At 40.1% G+C, this 23,272-nt stretch overlaps 1 protein-coding gene across 13 annotated transcripts in view; it reads left to right on the top strand.

The window, feature by feature from the left end:
• The window catches only part of ARHGEF28 (Rho guanine nucleotide exchange factor 28), a 306,584-nt gene that overhangs the window by 193,797 nt on the left and 89,515 nt on the right, over nt 1-23,272 (top strand). For all 13 annotated transcript variants that reach the window (XR_013445747.1, XR_013445748.1, XM_036080795.2 and 10 more), the window contains 3 exons: nt 15,487-15,608; nt 19,224-19,504; nt 22,355-22,562. Coding sequence is in view for 11 of the 13 variants with exons in the window: in XM_036080795.2 (XP_035936688.1) it covers nt 15,487-15,608; nt 19,224-19,504; nt 22,355-22,562 (611 nt within the window). In the remaining 2 variants the exon portion in view is untranslated. The remainder of the gene's footprint in view (nt 1-15,486; nt 15,609-19,223; nt 19,505-22,354; nt 22,563-23,272) is intronic.

Genomic DNA, 23,272 nt, shown 5'->3' with positions numbered 1-23,272 from the left:
CCATGCTGTCAGAATGGAAGGGAAAAGGATTAACTTAGAAACAGTGCCTTTGGAAGTGACCATGTCTAGAAGGGAATGTGATATAAGCAGAGGGTGAAAGAATTTAAAACCAAGCTGCCTCAGAAATATCCTGGGATTCTCAAAAGTTGCCCCTTGTCATTCCATGGGCAGCCTCAGGACAGGCTGTACTGGGAGCCTTGTGGTTAATGATTGGGGTGGGCTAGCATCCATGACGGTTCTGCTTCAGAGACTCCAGGAATGCCTGGACTTTTGTTTTGTTGGTTTCAGTAGGAGATTGAACCACAAAAATTAATGTTTGTAAATCAAAGATTCAAAAGTGCAGGGGTTGGAACTTACCTCAGTTAACCATAATTAGTCTTCAGTCTTCAAAATGCATTCTTTAATATAAATCATCAGGACCCAGTGCCGTTCATCCACTTAGGCAACTTCTGTGGCTCTCGCCTGCTCCAGCTCACATCCTGTGCCTCTCTGATGAGAGTGTGGAAGAGAGCCTTCCCCCACCATGTGCTGGTGCAAAACCAGTCTGTATTTGATGGAAGAGGCTGCGCCTCACAGAAAACTTCATAACCTGGGAGAGCTTAGGTAGTACCACATCTTGTGTAGCTGTAGTCAAAATGAGAGTTTTGTGGTGCTTTATTAATCATCATAGCCACTGTTTACCAAGCTGTGGTAGGCACTTTACATATAGGATATCTGATTCTCAAAATAACTCTGTAAGATAGATACTTCCTTTGTCTTCTAAGCGAGGCAACTGAAGCTCAGCGAGTTGTAAAGTGATTCCTATGGCCATGCCAGGAAATCAAGGAACAGTTACCATGGTGGAATAAGGAAGGAGAATGAGTAAGCGAGTGACATCCAGATAAGGTGTTTTTCATATGAGTTAGCTTGTAAAAGATGTGTATGTTAGATAGATGTGGTCGTCACCTTCATTTGTTAGGTGGGGGCTCTGAGGCCCAAGAGTAGGGACATAAGTGGTCCAAGATAAAGACCAATAGATGAAGAGCAAGTCCTACAACCAGGATGTTGACTTGAGAGGTTTCGTTCTTCCCAGGATGTTGTACCACCTCTTCGTAGAGGGAAGGGATAATGAACTTCATGGGTAGCTACTTATGTTTGAAAGGTGCCATTTTGTCTCACCATCCTAGCTTCTCCCTCTCTTGTGAATCTTTGACTAGGAAAAGAGGTGGCAGTGAAAATTCTGGAGGAGTAAAGTGATAGAGCCATTTCTCTGTCTTGATAGATCCATACACCTAAGTATATAGTCCTGCCACACATCATCGCTTGGGTAGGAAGAGATGGACAGATGTGCGCAGCGCTGGGTAGTTGGCTGAGGAGAGGAAGAGGCAAGATGAATTGAGAAAGGATGGGATGGGAGAGCTTTCAGTATGTTTTGGAAAGTTCACAGGTTTGTCTCAGAAAGGTCAAGTTAGAGGGATTGAGTTTGCTGGGAATGGAGATGAGAATCATCAGACCACTGTTTTGGCCTTTCCTGTAAGCTCATTTAGGAGGGCAGGTACATAGTCTGAAAAATAATCCCCTGACACAGCGAGTATTTAAAGTATGATGACATTTCAGAAGGTTGAATGATAATTTTCAAAGGTGAGTTACTTTTATTTCGTGGCCTTACTTGTTCTCTTCCACGTTTTCCCTTCTTTCTTTCATGAAGTTTCATTGGACACATATGTAGACTTCCATGTACATGTGTGTATTCAGTTCCAGAATTCCCCCAAAGGATGCCTGAACACCGTAGGGGGAATAAGTCACTACAAAAATCCTTATTGAGGAAGAGAAACATTTTCTTCAAGGTGACATACCTGCTAAGATTTTGTTGGCTCACAATGAAGATAGTGTTTACCTTGAGAACAGGGCAGTTCTGATTTCTGACTCTGCCTGGAAATCTACCTTGGTCTGCAGAGGAAAGGAGGCAGACTATAAGCCCCTTGCCAAACAACAAGGCTACATACCCCTTGGGGCTCCCTTTAGTTCAACAAATATTTGGCCAAATATGTGAAACTGATTTTTTTTTTTTTTTTTTTTTGCCAGCTTAAATTCCTGGGCAAGATGTATTTCTACCTTAATCCCTATAATGGAAGGAAGGCACTATTCCAGTTATCCCATGTTCAGGGGCTCTTCCCTACCACTCCAGTTTGGGGCAAGAACCAATAATTGTTTATTCAGATATATTAAGCCAGAAAGTGATGAATCCCATAGGAGAAATTAGGAAAAATTACTGTTGAAGTTCAAGGTGAAGCGAGGAATGTCAGTTTGAAAAGGGGATGTCATTTTAATAGCCTGTGGTGAACTGGTAGGGTTTGAATAGGCAGGTGGTTCCCTCCAAGCAAATGGGCAGAGTTAGACATACATAGAGTGTATCAAAGTGATGGAAAATAACCCAGGCTCATACACTGTTGACTCATGGTGTTATGGAAATGTAGAGAGATGCCAAATACTGCATCGGCCTAGATGATTATTGTTGTCTGCCTACTATCCTCCTGCCCTTTGCTGAACAGCTTTCAGATTGTTTAGAGGGGGACCCCTCTGCTGCTCTGGCCATAGGTCCAAATGATGCTGCCACCTTCTCACACGACCTTGCCTTCTTGGGTGCCGTGGGCTGGGCATCCCGCTCCGGCTGGGGCCAATCACAGCATCCCTCCTTGGCCAATCAGAGTCCTGCCTTGGGATTCTTGAGACTGGAGTTTGGAAGGACATGTCTCCCTTCATGAGTGGCAGTGCCAGAAGGCATGAGGGGAAGCCATTTGCTGGGAAAAAGCAGTCTGTGGTAGGAGGAAACGCTGCAAACATGTAAAGAGAGAAGCACTTGTGTGGTAGGGTCCTGCTAGATTCCAGGCCCTCGTTCTGTTCCCTGAGGTCCTGTTGCTGCCCAGGTGCCTCCCTCTCAAGGCTTGGGTGTTAAATTCCTGTGGTTCTGTGACATGTCCTCACATGCTTTCAGTAAGTCTTCTCTCTCCCCCTTTTATTTTTATTTTAGCAAATTCAGGTGCATATTGCTCCCACTTCTGACTAGAAGTCTCCAGCTTGTCCTGTAAGATGAAGCTTAAAGGTGTTTGTTTGTTTATTTGTTTTCTGCAAAACTTCCCTGAATGCCCTTAGTTCATCATGCTTTTTCTTAAAAAAAAAATTAAATTTATTTTTTTCATCATGATAAATGTACTCTTTAATCCCCATCCCCTATTTCTCCCATCCTCCCACACCTACCCTCTGCTAACCATCACTTTGTTCTCTATAGTTAGGAGTCTGTTTCTTGATTTGTCTCTCTCTCTTTTTTGTTCCTTTGCTCATTTGTTTTGTTTCTTAAATTCCACATATGAGTGAGATCACATGGTATTTGTCTTGCTCTGACAGACTTATTTAGCTGAGGATTATACTCTCTAGCTCCATCCATGTTGTTGCAAATGGCAAGATTTCAGTCGTTTTATGGCTGAATAATACTCCATTGTATAAATATACCACATCTTCTTTATCCATTCATCAGTCAGTGGACACTTGGGCTGCTTCCATAGTTTGGTTATTGTAAATACTGCAGTAAACAGAGATGTGCACCTGAGTTCATCATTCTATCCTTTGTGCCTCTCTGGCTTTTGCATGTTTTTATAATAGTGGCCTCGTTAGTGCATCACAGCTAATATTGAGTGTCTCACCCTAAGACACTAAATTCTTTGAAGACAGAGCCTAGATGACCTATTTTCACACCTCTACTGCCTGGATAACAGAAAGCAGGCAGTAAATATTGTAAGTGTATCGTGGTACAAATTTACTCACACTACACTCACATAGTTTTTATTTTGCCTTTATTTTTTTATTTTGTCTGTAATAGATCTGATCTTTCTTATAAAGTCCTATACTCCAGGCAGTGGGGAGGGGAAAGGGTTTATTTTAGTCTAATGCATTAAGCTTGGTCTGATGCAATAATAAAAACCATTATTTTCGGTAACCGTTCAGTCTTTTTCAGTAAAATATCCAGTTTCTTCAGCGTCTTCGTGTTCCTCCTTTTTCTGGCCAAGCTGGTATGGAATGTGATTTTCCAGTGAGGGTAGGGCGCAATTGGTGGTGGATAGGAGGAGGCCTCATCTTTGAGTGGCCTGTGGGTCCTCCTGGTGTCTGTGGCAGATCTGTTGGCCTGGGCTCTTCCCTGAGGCACGAATGTTTTGTTTTGGGGTGTTACAACATCTGTGACCCACATCGGGCAACTGGATCCTCTCCCTGGTGTTCGTCTGAATTTCTCCTGGTGATTTCTCCTTCACTGACTTGGCCTCACCCTTGTTATACTATAGAAAACTTGGAACCTATGTCCCAGACTGCTGGCTCAGGCGCTTCTCTAAAAATATCTGCTACAGGGTCCTTCCCTTGGTGCCATGGTGGGCTCCGTGGCAGGCCACAAGTACTCTACTCCGTCATTATTACTCTTCTCACAGGCCTGTGGGATCTTAGGGACCCATTCTCACCACTAGGCAACCGGGAGCAGCCTGGGAAGCTGGCCCTTCCTCGCCCTGCTGCCTGAACTTACTCTCCCACTAAGTGTTCCCAGCTGTGGTTTTCCTCGTGATGCTGTGGGACAGCCTGCTAGGTGGTCTCCTACAGAGCCCCACATGGAATCACAAAAAGCCCACCTACCTTCAGAGTAGCTCTGGCCTATCACATTTTTCCCCCCAGGCAGGGAAACCACATGTCTCATTTCTTTGATCTCTGTTGTCCCTGCCAATGAAAACCCTGGTTAAGAATTGTAACTGGTATCCTATCCAGTTCTCATTCATACTAACGTACACACAGGTGCCCAGGATTGCTCAGGATAATGGAACGGGATTCAGGAGAGTTTCCCAACCAGGAGAAACCGAGAACAATTTGGAAGAATGCCAGGCATTGCTTGGCTTTCATCATTCCTCCCTTCCTTCCACATGCTCTTATTGAGGACACAAAAAAATAAGTGAGAGTTACTTGAAAGTTGGTAAGAGAGTAGATCTTAAAAGTTCTCATCACAAGGATGAGGGATGTTAACAACACTTACTGTGGTCATTTTGCAATATATACAAATCTCAAATCATTGTTGCTAACCTGAAACTAATGTCAATTATCCCTCAAAAAAAGTGAAACCTTTCACATAGTTCCTTGTCAATAGTAGAACTCAGTTACTTTTTAAGATATTAAGGGGTGGGGGTAAAAACACATAGCTCTACAAATGGGTGCTGGAGAATGGGAGCTCCTTATGACTTTTGAACTGAATACAATCATTTTTATGTGGTCGTGTTTTCCTAGAAGATTCTGCAGGATATGAATTATTCATAAGGTTCCTTGTGATGACAACCTCCAGGAATATCTTCCCTACCAGTTTATATATTTTTTTTGTCTACAGTCGCCAAAAATGGTCTTGTCAAAGTCCCGCCAGTTTCTTTGAGATCTTTCACTTCTATTCTGGTGTTTGTAGAATGTGCCAGTTTTTTCCCCTTCAGTTTGCTCATTGTTTCCCTCTGTAGACTAACTTGATAGAGGCCTTAGAGAGCTGCATCAAGGAGGAGAGGAATTGCTGGGGCACCTGGCTGGCTCAGTCAGAGGAGCGGGCAACTCTTGACCTCAGAGTCATGAGTTTGAGCCCCACGTTGGGCATAGAGATTACTTTAAAAAAAATTAATAAAAAACAAATTAAAAAGAAAAGAAGGAGGGTGCCTAGGTGGCTCAGTTGGTTAAGCATCTGCCTACAGCTCAGGTCATGATCCCAGGGTCCTGGGACTGAGTCCCGTGTCAGGCTCCCTGCTCAGTGGGGAGCCTGCTTCTCCCTCTGCCCCTCTTCCCACTCGTTAGCTCAGTCTCTCTCTCAAATAAATAAATAAAATCTTAAAAAAAAATAAGGAAAGGAATTGCTAATTAAGTCTAATCACTACAAGTCTATATACAACACATGACTGAACATCTCCTTGATAGTTTGGGGGAAGCAAAGGAGGGAAACAGTTGCTTACATATTTGGGAGTCCTTTTGCACACATAAACCTATGTCATCTCGAAGGCTACTTTGTGCTACTATAATTAGGAATGAGAACTTGGGAAGATGTGGGAGAAAATTGTTCTCCAAGGACGTTGTGTTCTTGCTCTCTCCCTTCTCCCCACCTCCCCCTGTGCCTCCGGTGTATTATGAGGGAAAAGGCTTGTTTTCTTCTTGGATAATTTTGATAATTAGGTCTTTCAAAACAGCAGAATAGGGCTTCTTTTAGGATCTGATTTTAGAGTACCAAGTTGTAACTTGTTATTTAGAAGGGGTTTTAAGCTGCTGTTCCGAGGGAGAGAGCTGGAAAAACAGCTTTCACCTCAACACTTCTGGAATCCCTTCACTTCTGCCCTCAGCTGTTACTGTTAACGGAACTGGTCAAGAGGACTGTTCTCACCCCAGGGCTCCCTTTTCTTGCACAGGATCCCAGGAGGGTGAGGCAAGTTCTGAGGGTGAATTAGGCATTTGGGTCCATGTTAGAACCATTCTATTTTGGGAGACAGAGGTTCCCTGGATTCTCTCAGACATGTTTTGGTGTACACTTAAATCTTCAGAGTAACTTCAGTTTACACATGACCCACAGGAAATTCCTGGGCTGGGGATAATTTTGGAATTTGGATGGATCCTCTCTGTAACCTCCAGTCCAACTCAGAAGAGTGAGGCCAAGAGATGTTCCAGGCCAAGACTAATATCAGGAAAATCCTAAGAGAAACTTAGAGGAAGAATAAACAAGGAGATAAATGACAGTTTATCCCTGAAAACGTTCCTTTTCACTTGTGAGGGTGAGTTTTTTTTCATTCTCCTGGAGCACACCAAGACCATTGCAGAAAGGACTATCCTTAAATTTCAGAATTTGGCAAAAGTTCCCTTTGAATTTGGGAATTTGGGGATAGTGTGCTGCATTGAGAAAGGCTGTCTCTGTCAACACTGTTTGTGTTCTGATTCTAACACTTAATAACATCGGTGGGTTAATCACTCTCGTTGGGCCTCAGCTTTCGTGTCTACAGGCCGAACATGATAATACCTCATGTGGTGAGGGAGAGGAGGGCTGGCAGATGGGCAAAAACAATACTGTGTACTCTTGCATAAAACATTCCCAGCTAATGCGTCTACACAGGTATTATCCGATACGGTTGATTTACTGATTACCTGGTATTTTGCCTGAGATTCCACAGCTGGTCTTTCACATGGGAGGCACATTTTGAAGACACAACCTGTTTCTTCTTTTGTTTTACATGTAAAAATGGTGGTGGTTAGAAATCTAGAAAACCCAGAGTTGAAATTAAATACCACCTGTATTCCATCACCTGGAAGGTAGCAGCTAACATCTCAGTTTATCTGTCCTGTCTTTCTCTGTTATCTTGTGTGTCGTGTGGCTAAACAAAACGAGATCATGTATTTACTGTTGTATGAACATTTTCTCAGCCGGACTCACAACTGTCCTATTCCGGCCGCAAATCTCCAGAGGCGGAGAGCATGGGCCCAGGAAGTGAACCGACACAAGTAGGCGCAAGTCACAGCGCAGCACAATAATGAAACTTCCTGATGGGAGAATACCAGACATTGCTCAGATGCCGTTTTCTTTAGTTCAAACGGGATACTCAGTAAGCTCAATTATTAAAATAAATGCTTTGAACCGGCTAGCAGAGTGCTTTCGTAGGGAAGCCATTGACTAAGTTAAGGGACTAAGTCAGTAGTCACACAGCACATGTTGGAAAAGAGAACGAATGAATGGATGAATGAGAAATAAGAATTAAGAACGCAAAACACAGAAATGTGTTGCATAAGAAAGCAATATTTCCTTCACAACCAGGAGTAGAGCAAGAACAGCTGGGCAACTCACAAGAACACTTCCAGAATCTGAGGAAATTTGTCAGACCAGAAGGTAATAGTCTCAGTTGTACCCTGTACGAGGTTTCTGTTCTTGATGAGAAAGTATTCACTCCTTCAGGTAGTATTTACTGAGAATCTTTTATGCACCTGACATGGCTCTAGGCCCTGGGGATATAGTGGACAAAGTATTCAAACTCGCTGTTCTGATGGAGTTTACATTTTAGTAGAAGGTAACACAATATATAGTAAAGACATACGATGCTAGGTGATGATCTATGGCATAAGGGAAAATAAAGCAGGTCTTGGAGGTGAGGTGCTATTTTATATACCTAATGGCCTGGGAGAGGCTGTTTGATAAGATAACATTTGAGTAGAGAGCTGAAGAAAGTGAGGAAGCAAAGCATCAGGATGTCCAGGGGAAGAACAATCCTGGTAGAGAGAACTGTAAGTGCAAATGGCCTGAGGCATAGAACGGCAAGACCAGTGAGGCTGGAGTAGAGTAATTGGCAGGCTTCAGAGAGGTTGGGTGAGGGTGGATGTGGGGCAGGTTATGTAAGTATGACATTGTGATTTATAATAAGAAATACATATTTGGTCTTTCTCCTGTTTCTGGTATAGGGTTCCCTAAAACTCTTGGAAGGTCCTGTGTAATGAGTATGATAAAGGTGTCTCTTGTTATATTAATGAGGTGACTTTTGGACCTCAGAATTGGGGGCTGGTTGCCAGGGGAACTGGCCATGTGAATAGAGAGTTGGAACTTTCAGTCTTACCCACCCTCGCTTCTGGGGAGGGGAGAGGGGCTAAAGTTTGAGTTCAATCACCAATGGCTGAAGATTTAATCAATCGTGTGTATATAATGAAACCAAGAGGACAGGTTTCAGAGAGCTTTTGGATGAGGAACAGGAGGAGGTATTAGGAAAGCATTGTACTCTGAGAGAGCATGGAAGCACCTCATACCTTGTCCTATGGATCTCTTCCATCTAGCTGTTCCTGAGTTATATCCTCTAAAAATAAATCAGTAATTTAATCGGTAAAATGTTATTCTGAATCTCTGAACCTATCAAGCAAATGAATCAAACCTAAGGAGATGGGGTCATGGCAATTGGTCTCTACCAATTTATAGCCAACTGGTCAGAAATACAGGTAACGACCTGGACTTGTGACTGGCATCCGAACGTGGGGGTGGGTAGTCTTGTAGGATTAAACCCTTAATCTGTGGAATCTGATGTTATCTCTGGGTAGAAAGTGTCAGAATTGAGTTGAATTGTAGGACACCCAGTTGGTGTCAGAATTGCTTGGATGTGTGGGGAAACACCTTCTTCAAACACACACTACCCATGTTAAAAGTGCGGCCCAGAACCATTTTAGTAAAACACTGTAGGTTGTGGTAAAGTTTGGCTTTTACCCAAAATGAGAGGGGCAGCCTCTGGAGAATTTTGCAAAGGCAAGACGTGATTTGATTTTCTTTGTAACACGATTGCCTTGTATATGTTGTGGAGAATGGGTTGTCAAGGGCAGAGAAGCGACAGCAAGGAGAACAGTCAGGGGACATTGGTCTTGCCGTAGTCTGAGCAGGAGATGGTGGTGGCTTGCCCTGGCGTGGCAGTGGGTGGAGGTGTAAGAAAAGGTCAGATTGTGGATTCGTTTGGTTGTGAAAGAGAACAGTCAAGGTCAGTCCAGGGAGAGACAGTTGCTGTTGACGGGGAGGAGCATCTGCAGAAGGGAGAAAATCAGGAGTTGTGTTTTGCTTTCGTGGCTGCTGGACAACTCTGTGGAGATGTTAAGGAGATGGTTGTGATTCAGGGGGGAGGTCTGGGTTGGATATGAAACTCTGGGACTGTGGGAGTCATCATCATACAATTGTATATGCTGCTGGGCTGTTAGACACCCAGGGAATGTGGGGAGAGGGAGGGAGAGAGAAAGAGGGACATTTGAGGATCGATCCCGGGGCACCGCAACCTGTATTAAAATTGAGAGGATGACAGAGACTGAGAAGGAAAGGCCAGACAGAGAGAGAGAGGTGTCCTGGAGGCAAAGGGGAAAAGGGAGCCATCTCAGTATCAAATGCTGCCCTAGGGCACATACGGTTAGTGGGGAGAACTGACCCCTAGGTTGTGATGGGCACAGTTTCCATGGAGCGCCCGGAACTGAACTCTAAAATATTCTCGACTCATCTTGTGGTGGTTAGTCATTCTCCATAAATCCTTCTTCTGTATTCATAGCCTGCTAGGCTTAAAGCACAGTTGAATGAATGAATGAAAGAAACAAACAAAGCTGCCCTGCCATTGTAAAGAGATAGGTGGACTGAGAGGCCCTCCCCTGCTTTTGGCAGGCGCGAGCTTGGCACCCAGAGCGGGCCAAACCAGGTCAGCAGCAGGTTTGCAAAAGGCTGTCCTAGCCGGGTTGGTTTATGTCTGGATGTGGGTCTCTTACATAACCAGGCAAATAGACCACATTTTCCTTAAGCTGCAAGGCCCTTAGCTTCAGGAGGGAGGGTTGGATTTCACCGGAACTCAGGTTGCAGAGGCCCTAGGCTGAGCGGTGCTATTAACTGTTTCCTGCCCATTTGGAGGTAGTTGTGAATGTTGGAAAAAAGGGAGGTACTTGCAGCTGCTTTTCCCTCTCCCCGTCACTAGTTCTCCTTCTTTCTGTGGGTGAAATACATTTACTGTCAGTTGTCTCTCCTGTCACCTGACCGAAGCATCTAGTGTAGCAAAGAAGCGCCGATGCAGATTTTTGCTTCAGGGAGTCCTTGTAGAGTTCCTTAGATCGCATTACAGAGCAATGAGCATAATGGGAGAGAGGAGATCTGGGGATCCCCTGGAGCTGCTGTTTATCCTCTAGGCACTCACTCTGCAGTGAGAACCTGGCCCGAGGCCGCTTGATCATGTTGGAACATCCTCGTTTCTCAAATCTTCCCTTTGTTCTTGGGAAACACTGTCTCTGATTGTCTGACTTTATTCTTTGTTGGTTCTGTTATAATCGCTCCCATTTCGTGAGATCTCATCCTCGAGTTGCTGGAGGTAAATTTTATGGGCAGTTTGACTTTGTTTTTCGGTTACCATTTCCAGGATGGACTTTATAAAATGTCCTAATGTGAGCTAGGTCTGAAATAAGAGAGTTACATTTTAAAAGCTCTTCGTGTAGCACATGGAATGTTTTATGCATTCCACTTTCCTAGGGTTGGTTTGAAACATGTAAAGTTCTAACCAGGGTAGAAATCATTTGATAAAAGCAGCAAAACTACGGTGAAGTATCAAAACTAGACAACCTCATTTACTAGTATGATAATAGCAAGTGTGTTATAGGGCTTACTTTGTGTCACATGATGTCCAAGCACTTAAAATATTAAATCGCTTAATCCTTGGGATAATCCTATGAGATATGTTATCATCCCTATTTTATGGATCAGGAAATGGAGGTGTAGAGAGGTTAAGTAACTTGCCCAAGGTCACACAGCGGATAGCTGGTGAAGTAGGGCTGGGAATTCAAGCAGCCCAGGGCCCTAGCTCTTAATGACTACAATGCATTGTTCTTCACTGATGTAAAAATTTCAGCCATTTGGGTGGCAGTTGAGTTTTGGTTCCTTTTATACTGCCTTTGAAATGTGGGTCTACCACATATTAAAAATAAATGTTATCAACAGAACTGTAAAGTTAACTTTTTGCTAGGGAAAACTGTCTTAAAAACAGCATAATTTAAGACAAAGAGCTGATTTTCTTATTGCGTGTTATCTGTATATGCTTATTGAGAAAGGGCCTGAAGGATTCTTTTTTTTTTGGCAATTATTTTTCACTTAATTGCTACTAAAGTGGAAGTAATGAAATATATCTTAAATCTTGATAAGATTAGTTTTTTTTTAAAAGAAGCCATTGTAGCTTTTTTGAATTTTTTTTCTTTTTCTTTGAACGATGGAGACAAAGATAAATTAGCCAATTTAATATATGTATCTGGTGATTATTTGAAAGTAATTTTGAAGACTTACTTTCTTCCTGTAATAAATCTCATTCTGCTGGTTGGAAGCCCATTAACTGCAATGACTAGTGTTGATGTTAATAAAGGAGTGGAGGTCTTAGAAGGCTGTCATCTTCTGGTTTGTTCATCTGTGTTCACTTGCAGATCTGATTACCTTTTGGTATCCTTTGGCAAGAGGAGGCTATGAATGCTCTAGAGTTCTACTGAAAAAGCCTTTTGGACCAATCTTATAAATTGTTGCTCTGAGTGACCCAGAAAATCTTACGTGGTAGATTATGGATGAGAGATCTAGAGAGGAGACAGAGATTTTTCCATTGTCACCACTGTCTTGTGATTTTGTACAGTAATGTCCCCCCTGCCAACAAGATGGATTGTCTCAGTGGAGTCATTACCTAAGTGACAGGATGATGACATGGTCTAGGCAATTTTCCCAAAGCGTAGGGTAAATTCTTTTGGGCACTGTCGATCTTGAAGCTGGTATCCCGACCTAATGCTCGTTGACATTGAATCGCACAGAAGGCAGGTATTTCCTTTTCTTTTTATTCTTGATCTTTCTGCTGATTCAAGGAGAAAGTTCATTTCGCAACCCCCTGCATCTTTAACATCCTCCAGTCTTTCTGAATCTCCTTTCGTGACAGTGAACAAGCAGCCCTTGTAGACTCTCAGCTTTGATTGGCAACTATATTCAGTCAGAAGGTGGTTTCATTGGTTTGGTCTGTATAATTCTCTTCCAGTTTTGACAGGGAATACTGACTTTCTGTTTATAGTGAGGATAAAGTATTTCTTTTAAAATTCATTTTATTTAAAGAAAAAAGGGTGGGTCAATCTAAAAACAAGTACTAGAGAATATAATGCAGGTAGTAAGTAGATATGGCAAAATTGTGAATTTGGAAGAGGAATGATAAAATCTTGGGAAATATTGATCTAATATCTGCTGTAATAACATAGAAATCTAGTCTCTTGTTTGAAACTATTGGGACTAGATTTGTTTTGGAATTTAGAATTTTCAGATCTTTTTGGGATAGTGCTTATAATACGATACGACTGGCAATGCCATCATCCAGTGTGGTAGTATTTCTACAGCAAAATGTATGAATATTCACACCAGGTGAGGTAAATAAAAACTAGACATGGCCTCATGTGGTTCATGTCAAATTTTGCACCAAATATGTTTATGAACCAAATTTATGAAGAAAAGTTTAGATTTTCAGAGCTTTCTAGATTTCAGAATTGGAGATAAGGGATTAGGGACCCATCTTTGTTAACAAATTATATCATTTTCTAAAACACTGATCAAATTACACAGAAAATAAATTAAACCCCAGCTTGGCCAAAGTTACCAGTTGTGATGGCAGAAATGCCAGGTGTGTTATAGTGTGTAAACTTAAAACATCATAGAGCAGTTTGGGTGCCTGGGTGGCTCAGTCGGTTAAGCATCTGCCTTCGGCTCAGGTCACGATCCCAGGGTCTTGGGATCTAGCCGCACATCAGGCTCCCTGCTCAGCGGGGCATCTGCTCTTTCTCTCCCTCTGCCCTTCCCCCCCTGCTTGTGCGCACTCTCTTTCGCTCATGCTCTCTCTTAAATACATAAAATCTTAAAAAAAAACCAAACCATTGTAGAGCACTTAAACTAGATTAATTATGCTTCAGAGGGCCATGTTGAGTTATTCATGACTGTTTTTCAAACATTCTATAAAATGACATTTAAGCACATATTTTCTTCAGAACATGTTGAAAGCATTTTGTCAGGTTCTTGATTTATAATCTTTGGAACGTGCTTTTACTTTGTGTAATTACAATGAAAATATATAGTAATTGATCATAAAGGTCATACTTGTGAAGTATTTGTGGACTTTGTCATAGTGCTAGCTATATAAATTGATAAAAGAAGACATTATGGATATAAGAAAATAGTTTCCATTTACACTGTATATTTACTTGAGAAGCTCGATGAAATCTCATTTTGGTGTTCTGTGGTCAGCAGGTAGGTTAAGATACAGAATCTGAAACTAATGCCATTTGGTTCATACAATTGATATATTTTTGTAACTTTTATAATGTCTTCCAGCAGAAGTACATCAGCCCAACAGTTACTAATCTTTTTTCATTTTCTGATTCACTCCCATGGGCTTACCTGGCTTTTATGCTATGACATAGATTGGACGGGTGGTGAGATTAGGGCTATTTCTGATAGAACAGAGGCAACGCTATTCCTTTTGTGTCCCCTTGAGAACATATGCTGTAATGTCAGGGAGGATGATATCTGCTACAAGCACACCTTTGAATCCACCCTACTAAAGTCATTTACAGATGCTGATAATTTACTATTACTATAACACTAAGATAGTATTAATAATACTGATAGTGTTAGTAACACCATATTCTTAGTATCAGTAACCTCACATTGAACATGCTTGAGATAACTGTTAATAACAAAATGTAGTAACACTGACGGTTAATATTTATTGAGCTCTTGCTAAATGCTAGGCATGTATTTAGTGCTTTCCATGTTTGAACTCATTTAACTCTCATACCCCACGACAGGGAAAGCATCATGAAAATCTGCTTTTATAGATGAGGAAACTCTGTAAAGGTATTGAGCCAAAGTCTCAGGAAATGAGGCATTCTGGCTCCATGTGTTTTCCTGCCTCCAACTTCCTGTTCCCTACAAATACAGTAGCACCTCAACTCTTTGGAACTCAACTTTGAGCAACCTCATCTATTTGTAACAAAGCCGAGAACATAGAAACAAACAAAAACATTTCGATAATTAAAAAAGAAGCAACATTCTCTGTAAGAGTATGCATATTCATTCAGAACTCCTAGACTGTGTACTGTCTTTGGTCCGTTAGTAAAGGGTATGGAGCCTGAACACTGCAGTGGCCCTGAGGCTTGTAGTACAATCACAAATGCTTCCAAGTTATTGATAAAGTAGAATGAACTCTAGTTTTATCTATTAGAAATGGAAAGCAGAAATCTAATGATTTTTGGGTGCCTGGGTGGCTCAATTGGTTAAGCATCTGCCTTCAGCTCAGAACATGATCCCAGGGTTCTGGGATCGAGCCCTGCATTGGACTCCTTGCTCAGTGGGGAGTCTGCTTCTCCCTCTCCCTCTGCCCTTCCCTCCTGCTTGTGCTCTCTCTCTCGCATGCTGTCTCTCAAATTAAAAAAAAAAAGAAATCTAATGATTTTATAAAAAATCTCTTATGATTGGAAAAATGGTGCTTGAAATGGGCACACACTATAACTATTCTTTAGGTTTTAGATAACTGAGAAGGTTTGGATGTAGAACAGAAAATACATGCACATAGATGTTAATATGTGAACACATTTAAAAAAATGCAGTCTGCATTTTTTTAACTGTTCGATTAAGAAGGTAAAGTTTGGGATGCCTGGGTGGCTCAGTGGGTTAAGCGTCTGCCTTCAGCTCAGGTCATGTTCTCAGGGTCCTGGGATGGAGCCCCACGTTGGTCTCCCTGCTCAATGGGGAGTCTGCTTCTCCCTCTCCCTCTGCCCCTGCCCCCTGCTTGTTCTTTCTTTCTCTTGCTCTGTCTCTCTCTCTCTCAAATAACAAATAAAATCTAAAAAAAAAAGAAGGTAAAGTTTGACTGTAAAATAAATTCCATCTACTTTTTTTCTGTCCTGTTGTCATTTTCCCTCTAGATCAGTCTTTTGATGTCTTCAAAAAATCTAAGCATTCCCCAACATTCTTTGCTGCAGGCCGGCTCTCTGGTGTGCTGAATGGCGGTGATGAAGTTTATGCTAACTGTATGGTGATAGATCAGGTAAGGCGTGACGGGTGTTACAAGAGGGATCTTGCTCTCTTTCCAAAACCTGAGTAAATGAGAATTATAGTCATCATTGTGTTGCTCTGAAAATTTCAGCCTAAGTGTGGCCCTGGTGATGCTCCATTGGAGCCTCATCATATGAGCACTTAACTTAGGTTTTCCTTTCATGCACAGCACTCGTTACCCCACCTAGAAGAACTGTAGGGAGGGGTCTTGAGACAATGTCAAGTGAGAAGAGTGTGTGAGCTCTTGCATGGAGCCAAAATAGGAAGTGACAATTGGGAAGCTAGTATCTTCTCTACTTTTCAACAAAACAAAACAAAACACACTGTGTACATGACCTGATTAAGTAATATTTGTATTCAAATTCAGCAAACAGTTATGAGCAAGAGCTTGATGCCAGCCCCATGTAATGCTGTCATATAAATTACTTCTTTAATCCTTGTAACACGCCTATTAACATATACTAAGATTATAGAGCTTTAATATTAAAAGAGAATGATGTTAAAAAAAAAAAAAAGAGAATGTTGTTATACTACAGTGAAGTTGGAACCCTTTAGAATGCCCCACCCAGTCTCTGACAGAGGTTTGTGAGTTAGATCTCACAGAGGCTTGTGGTTTGCATGTGCGTCGATATATGGATTTATCCTTTATTTTCTCTAGCTCAGCGATTCTCAAATTTTAATATTTATAAAAATTAAAACATAGTTTTAGATCTGAAGATTTCTATGCTCTGCATACGATTTTATGGATGATTTTAGAGATTTTCAAGGGTAATTTTGACAAAACATAATTTTTTGCCTTCTCCACAGACTTCCAAACCTAACCCCCATATAAGATGCACCATATATATGCTTACTGAGCAATAAAGAAATTTACCCTTTTTGTTGTTGTTATTATGCATATATTGTACCCTGTTACTTAGGGATGTTTTCTGTGATATAAACTTTTCTGTCTAGTAGATCTCAATTTCACCCTTTGAGTCAAATATCTTGGTTTTTTCCTTTTCTGTTCCAAACATTGTTACATCAAATGCATAGTATAAAAGGTATAGATTGGGCTGATATTCAGGATGACAGAGGGACCAGTCAGAATGGACATCAGCTGTAAATACCTGGTATAGTTTTTTTGGCATGCTGAATGTCAGCCCTACTTAGAGAAATCTAGGATGAAGCAGAGGTTAGGACAAATAGGGAGTTTTGGGGACATTCTTTGGAGATACAGGGCAATTGGGTTTGGTGTGCTCTAGCCACATTCTGATTCTAATGCTTGCTGTATTTTCTCAACATTTAAGTGAACTACTTGTATCCTTATCTCTTTGCTCTAAACCTCAGTGAATACTGCAAATATTTCACTTACCTCAAGTAGCTAAAACTGTACATGCTTCAGTATTACATGGGGGAATACTGTGCTCTAAGATACATTAAACTTGCAAAACTTCCCAAACCAAAGATGAGGTTAGAATATAATTTCTGTTTCGGAATATCTTGAGGTAAGTATTGCTTTAATAACGTGAAACATGCATTTCAAGAGAACTCAAACAGCCTAATTGATAAACTGAAATGTAGCAGAGGATTGCTGAATTTGTGCAATGAAAACAGAAATAAAACTAAAAGTATGGATACAAATAATGAAGTTCACTCTGTCTGTGTAGTATAGTTATAGTATTTCTTTTACTGTTTCTATGTCCATTTGAATAACAAGGATGATATGAGTCCAAATTCTGCATATTTAAAACAGTTGCTATCAGTATCTGAGAAGACTCTTGTCTCATTTCCTTCTTCTGCCTCAACCTGGCACAGAACTGTAAAAAAATTGGTAGGTTGTTTGTGATGCTGTTTCCAGTGAATTCTCAGTTATCAACCTACCTAATGAGGAAATATACGTGGTAGAAACTACTTTGAAAATTACTCTGTCATATAAACTACTTTGAAAAAAAATTCATTTTATTTGGACATCATTTCAAGCCTATATAATTCAGTACAAAGAATACATATATATTCTTTATAAAAATTCCCCAAATGTTAATATTTTATCATATTTTAGCTTAACTATACTCTGAATAGTATGTTTTTGTACATGCAAATGATGAAACTAAGTATATAATATTAACCATTTCAGGCAAATTGAAAATTTGGTGCCTTTTTATCCCTCAGTCTTTCATGGTGTATATTTCCTAAAAAACTTGGTCATCCTCTTACTAAGCATCTATAGTTACCAAAATCAGGAAATCACCATTAATATAGTAGTAACTGTCTGCAGACCTTACTCAATTTTAGCCAATCATCCCAATATTCTTTGTAGCAAAAGAAAATTTAGTTGTCCTATCTCTTGAGTCTCTTATAATTTGTAAGAGTTCCTTAGTATTTGTCTTTTATGGAGTCAATAGTTTTGAAGAATACAGACCAGAATTTTGTTTGTTTTTGTTAGAATGTCCTTCAATTTTGGTTTGTTTGGTAATTCCTCATGATTGGATTCAGGCTATGTCTGGTAAGCAGGATTATTACAGAAGTGATGTTTGTGTCCTTCTCAGTGCATTGTATCAGGAGGCACAGGAAAATAATTTGTCCCATTACTTATCTTTGATTTACCAAGTTTGTTTTCAGTAAAATTACTATCTTCTTTTTAAAGTATTAAGTGTCTTGCAGGAAGAGAGTTTGAGTGTCTGTACATCTCCTGTTACTCAGCTGACTCTCATCCACTGGTTTGGGCATTCCTTGATTGTTTTTGTCATAGTAAATTATTATGATGATGAAGATTTAGGACTCTACATTTTCCCCTTTTGCTTCTTTCTCCCTTTGCTACCCTGTCACCAGTCATCCTTTTTCTTGTTACTGTCTTCTCCCTCAGAAGTGATGCCTTTGATGACTGCCACCTCAGATCACCGATATTTTTAATCCCCTTCCTTAAATAAAGGACTGTTTTTCATAGGTGTAGGCTGCACTTTCTCTTTCCAGTGCTCATTTTAGGTTGGTCTTAGACCCTCCATTAGCTCCCTCTTTTCTCTGCTGTGCAGAATTTTCCAGACCACTTATATTCTGTACATAGGCTTATGGCAGCAGTATAACAGGCTGCTTGCTAGATTTGGTGTTAATTTTATTATTTACAGATAATTTGAAGTTTGGGGCATTTTGTGTTTTCTAGTTAAGTCCATTCATCTTAGGCAGTTTTATTCTTATTCTAGTTTGTAGTTTGTTTTGTTTTTTTTGAGAGTCAGATTTATGTGACCACCATTACCTTAGTTATCCAGATTCCAATAAACTACTTTCTAAATAAACCTGCCTACTCTTTAGTTTTTGCTCAAGTATTTAAAATATATCCCCTTTTGAGTCAGTGGCTCACAAAATCTTAAAAGCATAGTCCATTTTTGGTTTCGTAGTAAAGAACAACTCTATAAAGCACTCAGTTGGTCTTCTTCCTTTCGTGAATGGTGGGATAGCAGCCAAGTGAACAAAAACATCATGAAAGAATTCTCTGCTTACATAAAACAAAACAAGAACAAACAAAACAAGGTAAAAAAGGTGGAAGCTTGTTCAGTTGGGAAAATTTTATTCTCAGTTCAGCCAATCTCTCCTGCTTTTGCTCAGCAAATATTTTTCTTTCAACTACCAGGTTGGTGATTTGGATATTAATTACATTAATATAGAAGGAATCACTACAAACGCCTGCCCTGAATCCATGGGTTCTACTCTGGGGCCTCAGAACTGCAAGCATATCATTGCTGCCGAAACCAGCCATGGAAAATACCCACTAAGTGAGAACAATGAAGTGACCTCAAATACTGAAGCTCAGCAGTCCTTCCCATCACCATCTAGTTCATATGCTTCCAATTTTAATCTTTCCTTTGGTCATCATGGATTTGAAAAGGAACAAAGTCATCTGAAGAAAAGAAGGTAAGGTGCTATATTCTAGAGAAGTGTAGAAGATCAAAGAACCTTGTAGCTGGACTTGTGAAACTGTATTTTATTATATCTTATTGTCCCCCCCACTTTTATCTCTACATCAAAATATTGCCCCCTTTCAGATTCCTACATTCCTTGACTTGAAAGTAAGATATAATAGAGGAAAACCACAATGAAATAACATTGTACACTTGCTAGGTAGGCAAATATTTTAAAGTTACCATATTTTGGTGCAAATGTATACAATGGAAACACTTATATGCAGTTGATAGGAGTGAAAATTGTGTAATAACCTTGGAAAATAATTTGGCATTATCTAATAAAGATGTTCTGTCTCCTCCAGAAAATGTAGGAATGAGGACAAAGGCCTTATGATCCAAGAAAGCCCCATTTTGGCCCTGGGATGGCAGTGGGACTCTTCCTTCAGTGGGTGTCAGGCTTGGAGCATGTAACATGATTGATAATGAACTCAAAGTGAAATGTACCGTGAAGAGGCTGAGGGGCTGAGAGGCTGGGAACTTCTCATGAAGGAGAAATTTGGGGGCACACAATAAAAACTGAGGTTAACACAGAGGCCTAAACCCTAAATTTTCTAAGGTTTAAAACATTTTGGTGAAAGTAAAATATGCACAATACATAACCATATGTTACTGAAACTTTGATGTTTTGAGAAGCTACAAGGGGAATATAAGCAAAGCTACATTTATTTTAAACTGCATAACAACAAGAAGAAAATGAGATGATAGAACAGTTTATTTCATTCTAAAACTTATATTTTGAAAACCTTTTTTGTTTTACCAACATTCATAGTAAGAAATGCTTATCACACCATGACACCCCACCACATAAATATACAAAAAATTTAAATAAATGTTTTATGAAATAACATGTGGAATGAATTCTTATATTTTCTATTCTATACTATTGTAAAAGAAAAATTTGGTCACAACTTACAATGGATTTCATGTTTCACTAATGGGATCTTGAAAAATGGTATTGTAAAACGAGAACCAAGAGGTAATCCTGAAGAATATGGTTTATGATACCAAATATCTTAGCTTACTAACTTAGGAAAAATTGTAGCCCATTTAAATAGGTAGAAAAAGAAATGTTTTAGGGGTGCCTGGCTGGCTCAGTTGGTAGAGCATGTGACTCTTGATCTGAGGTTTGTGAGTTCGAGCCCAACCTTGGGTGTAGAGATTATTTAAAAATAAAATCTTTTTTTTTTTTTTAAAGAAATGTCTTAATGTATAGTGTGCAAAATAAAATAATCCCTGATACTTCTAGCATTTACTCACAGTGATGGAGAAATGCTGTATATAACTGGAAAGACTTTTGTTTAGTTAGAATATGATGGCAGGCAGCCAACCATTTGAACTAATATTTATTTGTATTAACAAAGTTAAAAGACACATCACAAGATCACAAGCTGAAAGACAACTACAGAGGCACAAGGCATCAGCAGACCTTTAACAACCACCGCCCCCCCCACCCCTGAGGGCTCTGTCTACTCTCAGACTATCGTTGAATTAAGGAAACTACATAGCACCTTAGTATATCTCTAATTACATTGCTGTAACATTCAGAGCACCAGCATTTGCCAGAAGGTGTTTCTTCACACTAAGCTTTGGTTTTTTATGAGAAATAATTTTATGGACTTCAACATTCATGTATTGAATTAGAGTGTGAGGTCCACCTCTAGTTTGTTCTCTGCTCGGTGCCAAGGTAAAGTCCTTCAATGGGTTCTGAAAGGAGAAGGACCCTACTTTGGAAATCCTCAGTGATGCCAGTTGGAGCCTTCACTTCTGTGTTTGCTGGTGCCCCAGAGAGTAACCTAAGTGTTGGGATTAGAGACATGTGTAGTATAGTCTCTTTGGCAAGTGTCATAATTTATTACATGGATATTCAGCGGGCACTAAATAGCTTATGGATTTTTAAGAAAAATAACCACAGTGGATTAATTCAGAGTTTCACTTTCTGCATCATATTTCATAATCAAGATGGTTTTATTGTGGTGTTATTAAAATTTTAACTCCAGAACTTGCTGCAACAATGGAAGAAAAATACATTTAAAAATGCATCCAGTATTCACATGCCTGTGGACGCTCTTGGCCTTAGAATTTGAGTGGCTTAAAATGTAAATGTTATGGAATGAGCCAGGAATGTGGAAGGTCACATTCTTTCCTTTTAATTTCCTGGTTATTAAAGTTAAATTAGGAAAGAACTGCGGTCGTTGAGCAGAAGTACTACCTGTTTCTGAGGTGGATTGCTCAGCTAAAATCTCTAAAAATGATAATCTAACATGACACATTTGGGAGCCCACTTGACTCATGTTGACTCAGGTCTTGCCATCAACTCGGATGTGAGACCTTTGCAGTCTGTCCTTGAACATGTCTCACTGCCCGAGCTTTCTAGTCCCCCACTGCATAGTTTCACTTGCCATCCCCCAGAGGCCTCCCAAACAACCATGGGGTTCTGTTTCTTGTGCAGTTTTAATATTCGAAGGGTAACTACTTAGGGCCTGTAATAATTACATTTACAAAACAAACAGGATAGTACTAACTTACACCAGGTTTTGTTTCTTAGAGTACTTGCAATGGCTTCTGCTAGGTGGAAATGTTCGTTTGGGGAAACATAACATTTTATTTAAAAAGGAGGAGATTTGGGTGGGGGGAGGATAAAAATTGAAAATCTCTTAGAAATTTTGTTAGAAACGTTTTAAATGAGTATCCTTTGCACCTTCTGCCAAGGAGAGAATTTGAATGGAGAGAAATAGAAACCAGCAAGTCCGTTGGTCAGTCTGTTGGCTTACATGATTGTTTTAATTCCTCTGTGCTTTAGTTCTAGCCTCGATGCCCTGGACGCCGACAGTGAAGGGGAAGGGCATTCCGAGCAGTCACGCATTTGCTACACTCCAGTGTCTCAGAGTTCCTCAAGAACTGGGATTCCTAGTGGGGATGAATTGGACTCTTTTGAGACCACCACTGAACCAGATTTTAGTATCTCCAGGACAGAGTCCCTTTCTTTATCAAGTAACCTGCAGTTGAAGGTATTCTTACTGTATTAATTTGGTTTATTGTAAGCTTAGAAGCTATGTTATCTAAAGCAGTCCACCTCTATCCAAAGGGCAAATTATGTTTCATTCACATGTGTGAACTTTTTTTTTTTTTTTTGAGAAACTCATGAGCTGTCTGATTGTCTTTTTAATCTCTCCCACTCTGTTTAATTTATATAGTCCTTAAAATGGTGGGTTTATGTTTCGTTAATTTACCATCAGTACATATAATCTTTCACATACTTGGAAAATTTTGCTGTTTTATATAATGATTTCTGCCAGCATCCCTTCAGCAAAGGGAGAAATCTTGTTTGCTCACATACATTTTTACTTGGCTCAGATGATGAGGTAAATAATATTACAGGCAAAGGTGATATTTGTTGAGCATTTCTGGCTACACGAACTAATGTAGGATACCATAAACTTTGTCAGTTTTTCCATAGGAGAGGACTTTTCTCTCATATACATTTTCACATTAGAGTTTTGTTATGGTTGTTTTTTGTTTGTTTGGTTTTTTGTTTTTGTTTTCTTAAATAATGAACTCTTCCAACCTTGAAGACAAAGCCTTTTTGTGTTTGCACATGTGTTTTCTTCCTTTTCGATTTCTATTGTCCACTTTTCTTTTTAAAATGAGTTTACTACTGTAAAACAATGTGTGCTGTGCCCAGATTTCTCTTACTGTGAATATCTGATGGTTATGATAA

This window comes from Halichoerus grypus, chromosome 2 (assembly GCF_964656455.1).
Source record: "Halichoerus grypus chromosome 2, mHalGry1.hap1.1, whole genome shotgun sequence".
Lineage (NCBI taxonomy): Eukaryota > Metazoa > Chordata > Mammalia > Carnivora > Phocidae > Halichoerus > Halichoerus grypus.
Note: the sequence above shows the minus strand (reverse complement) of the source record. Positions and strands in the feature narration are given on the sequence as shown.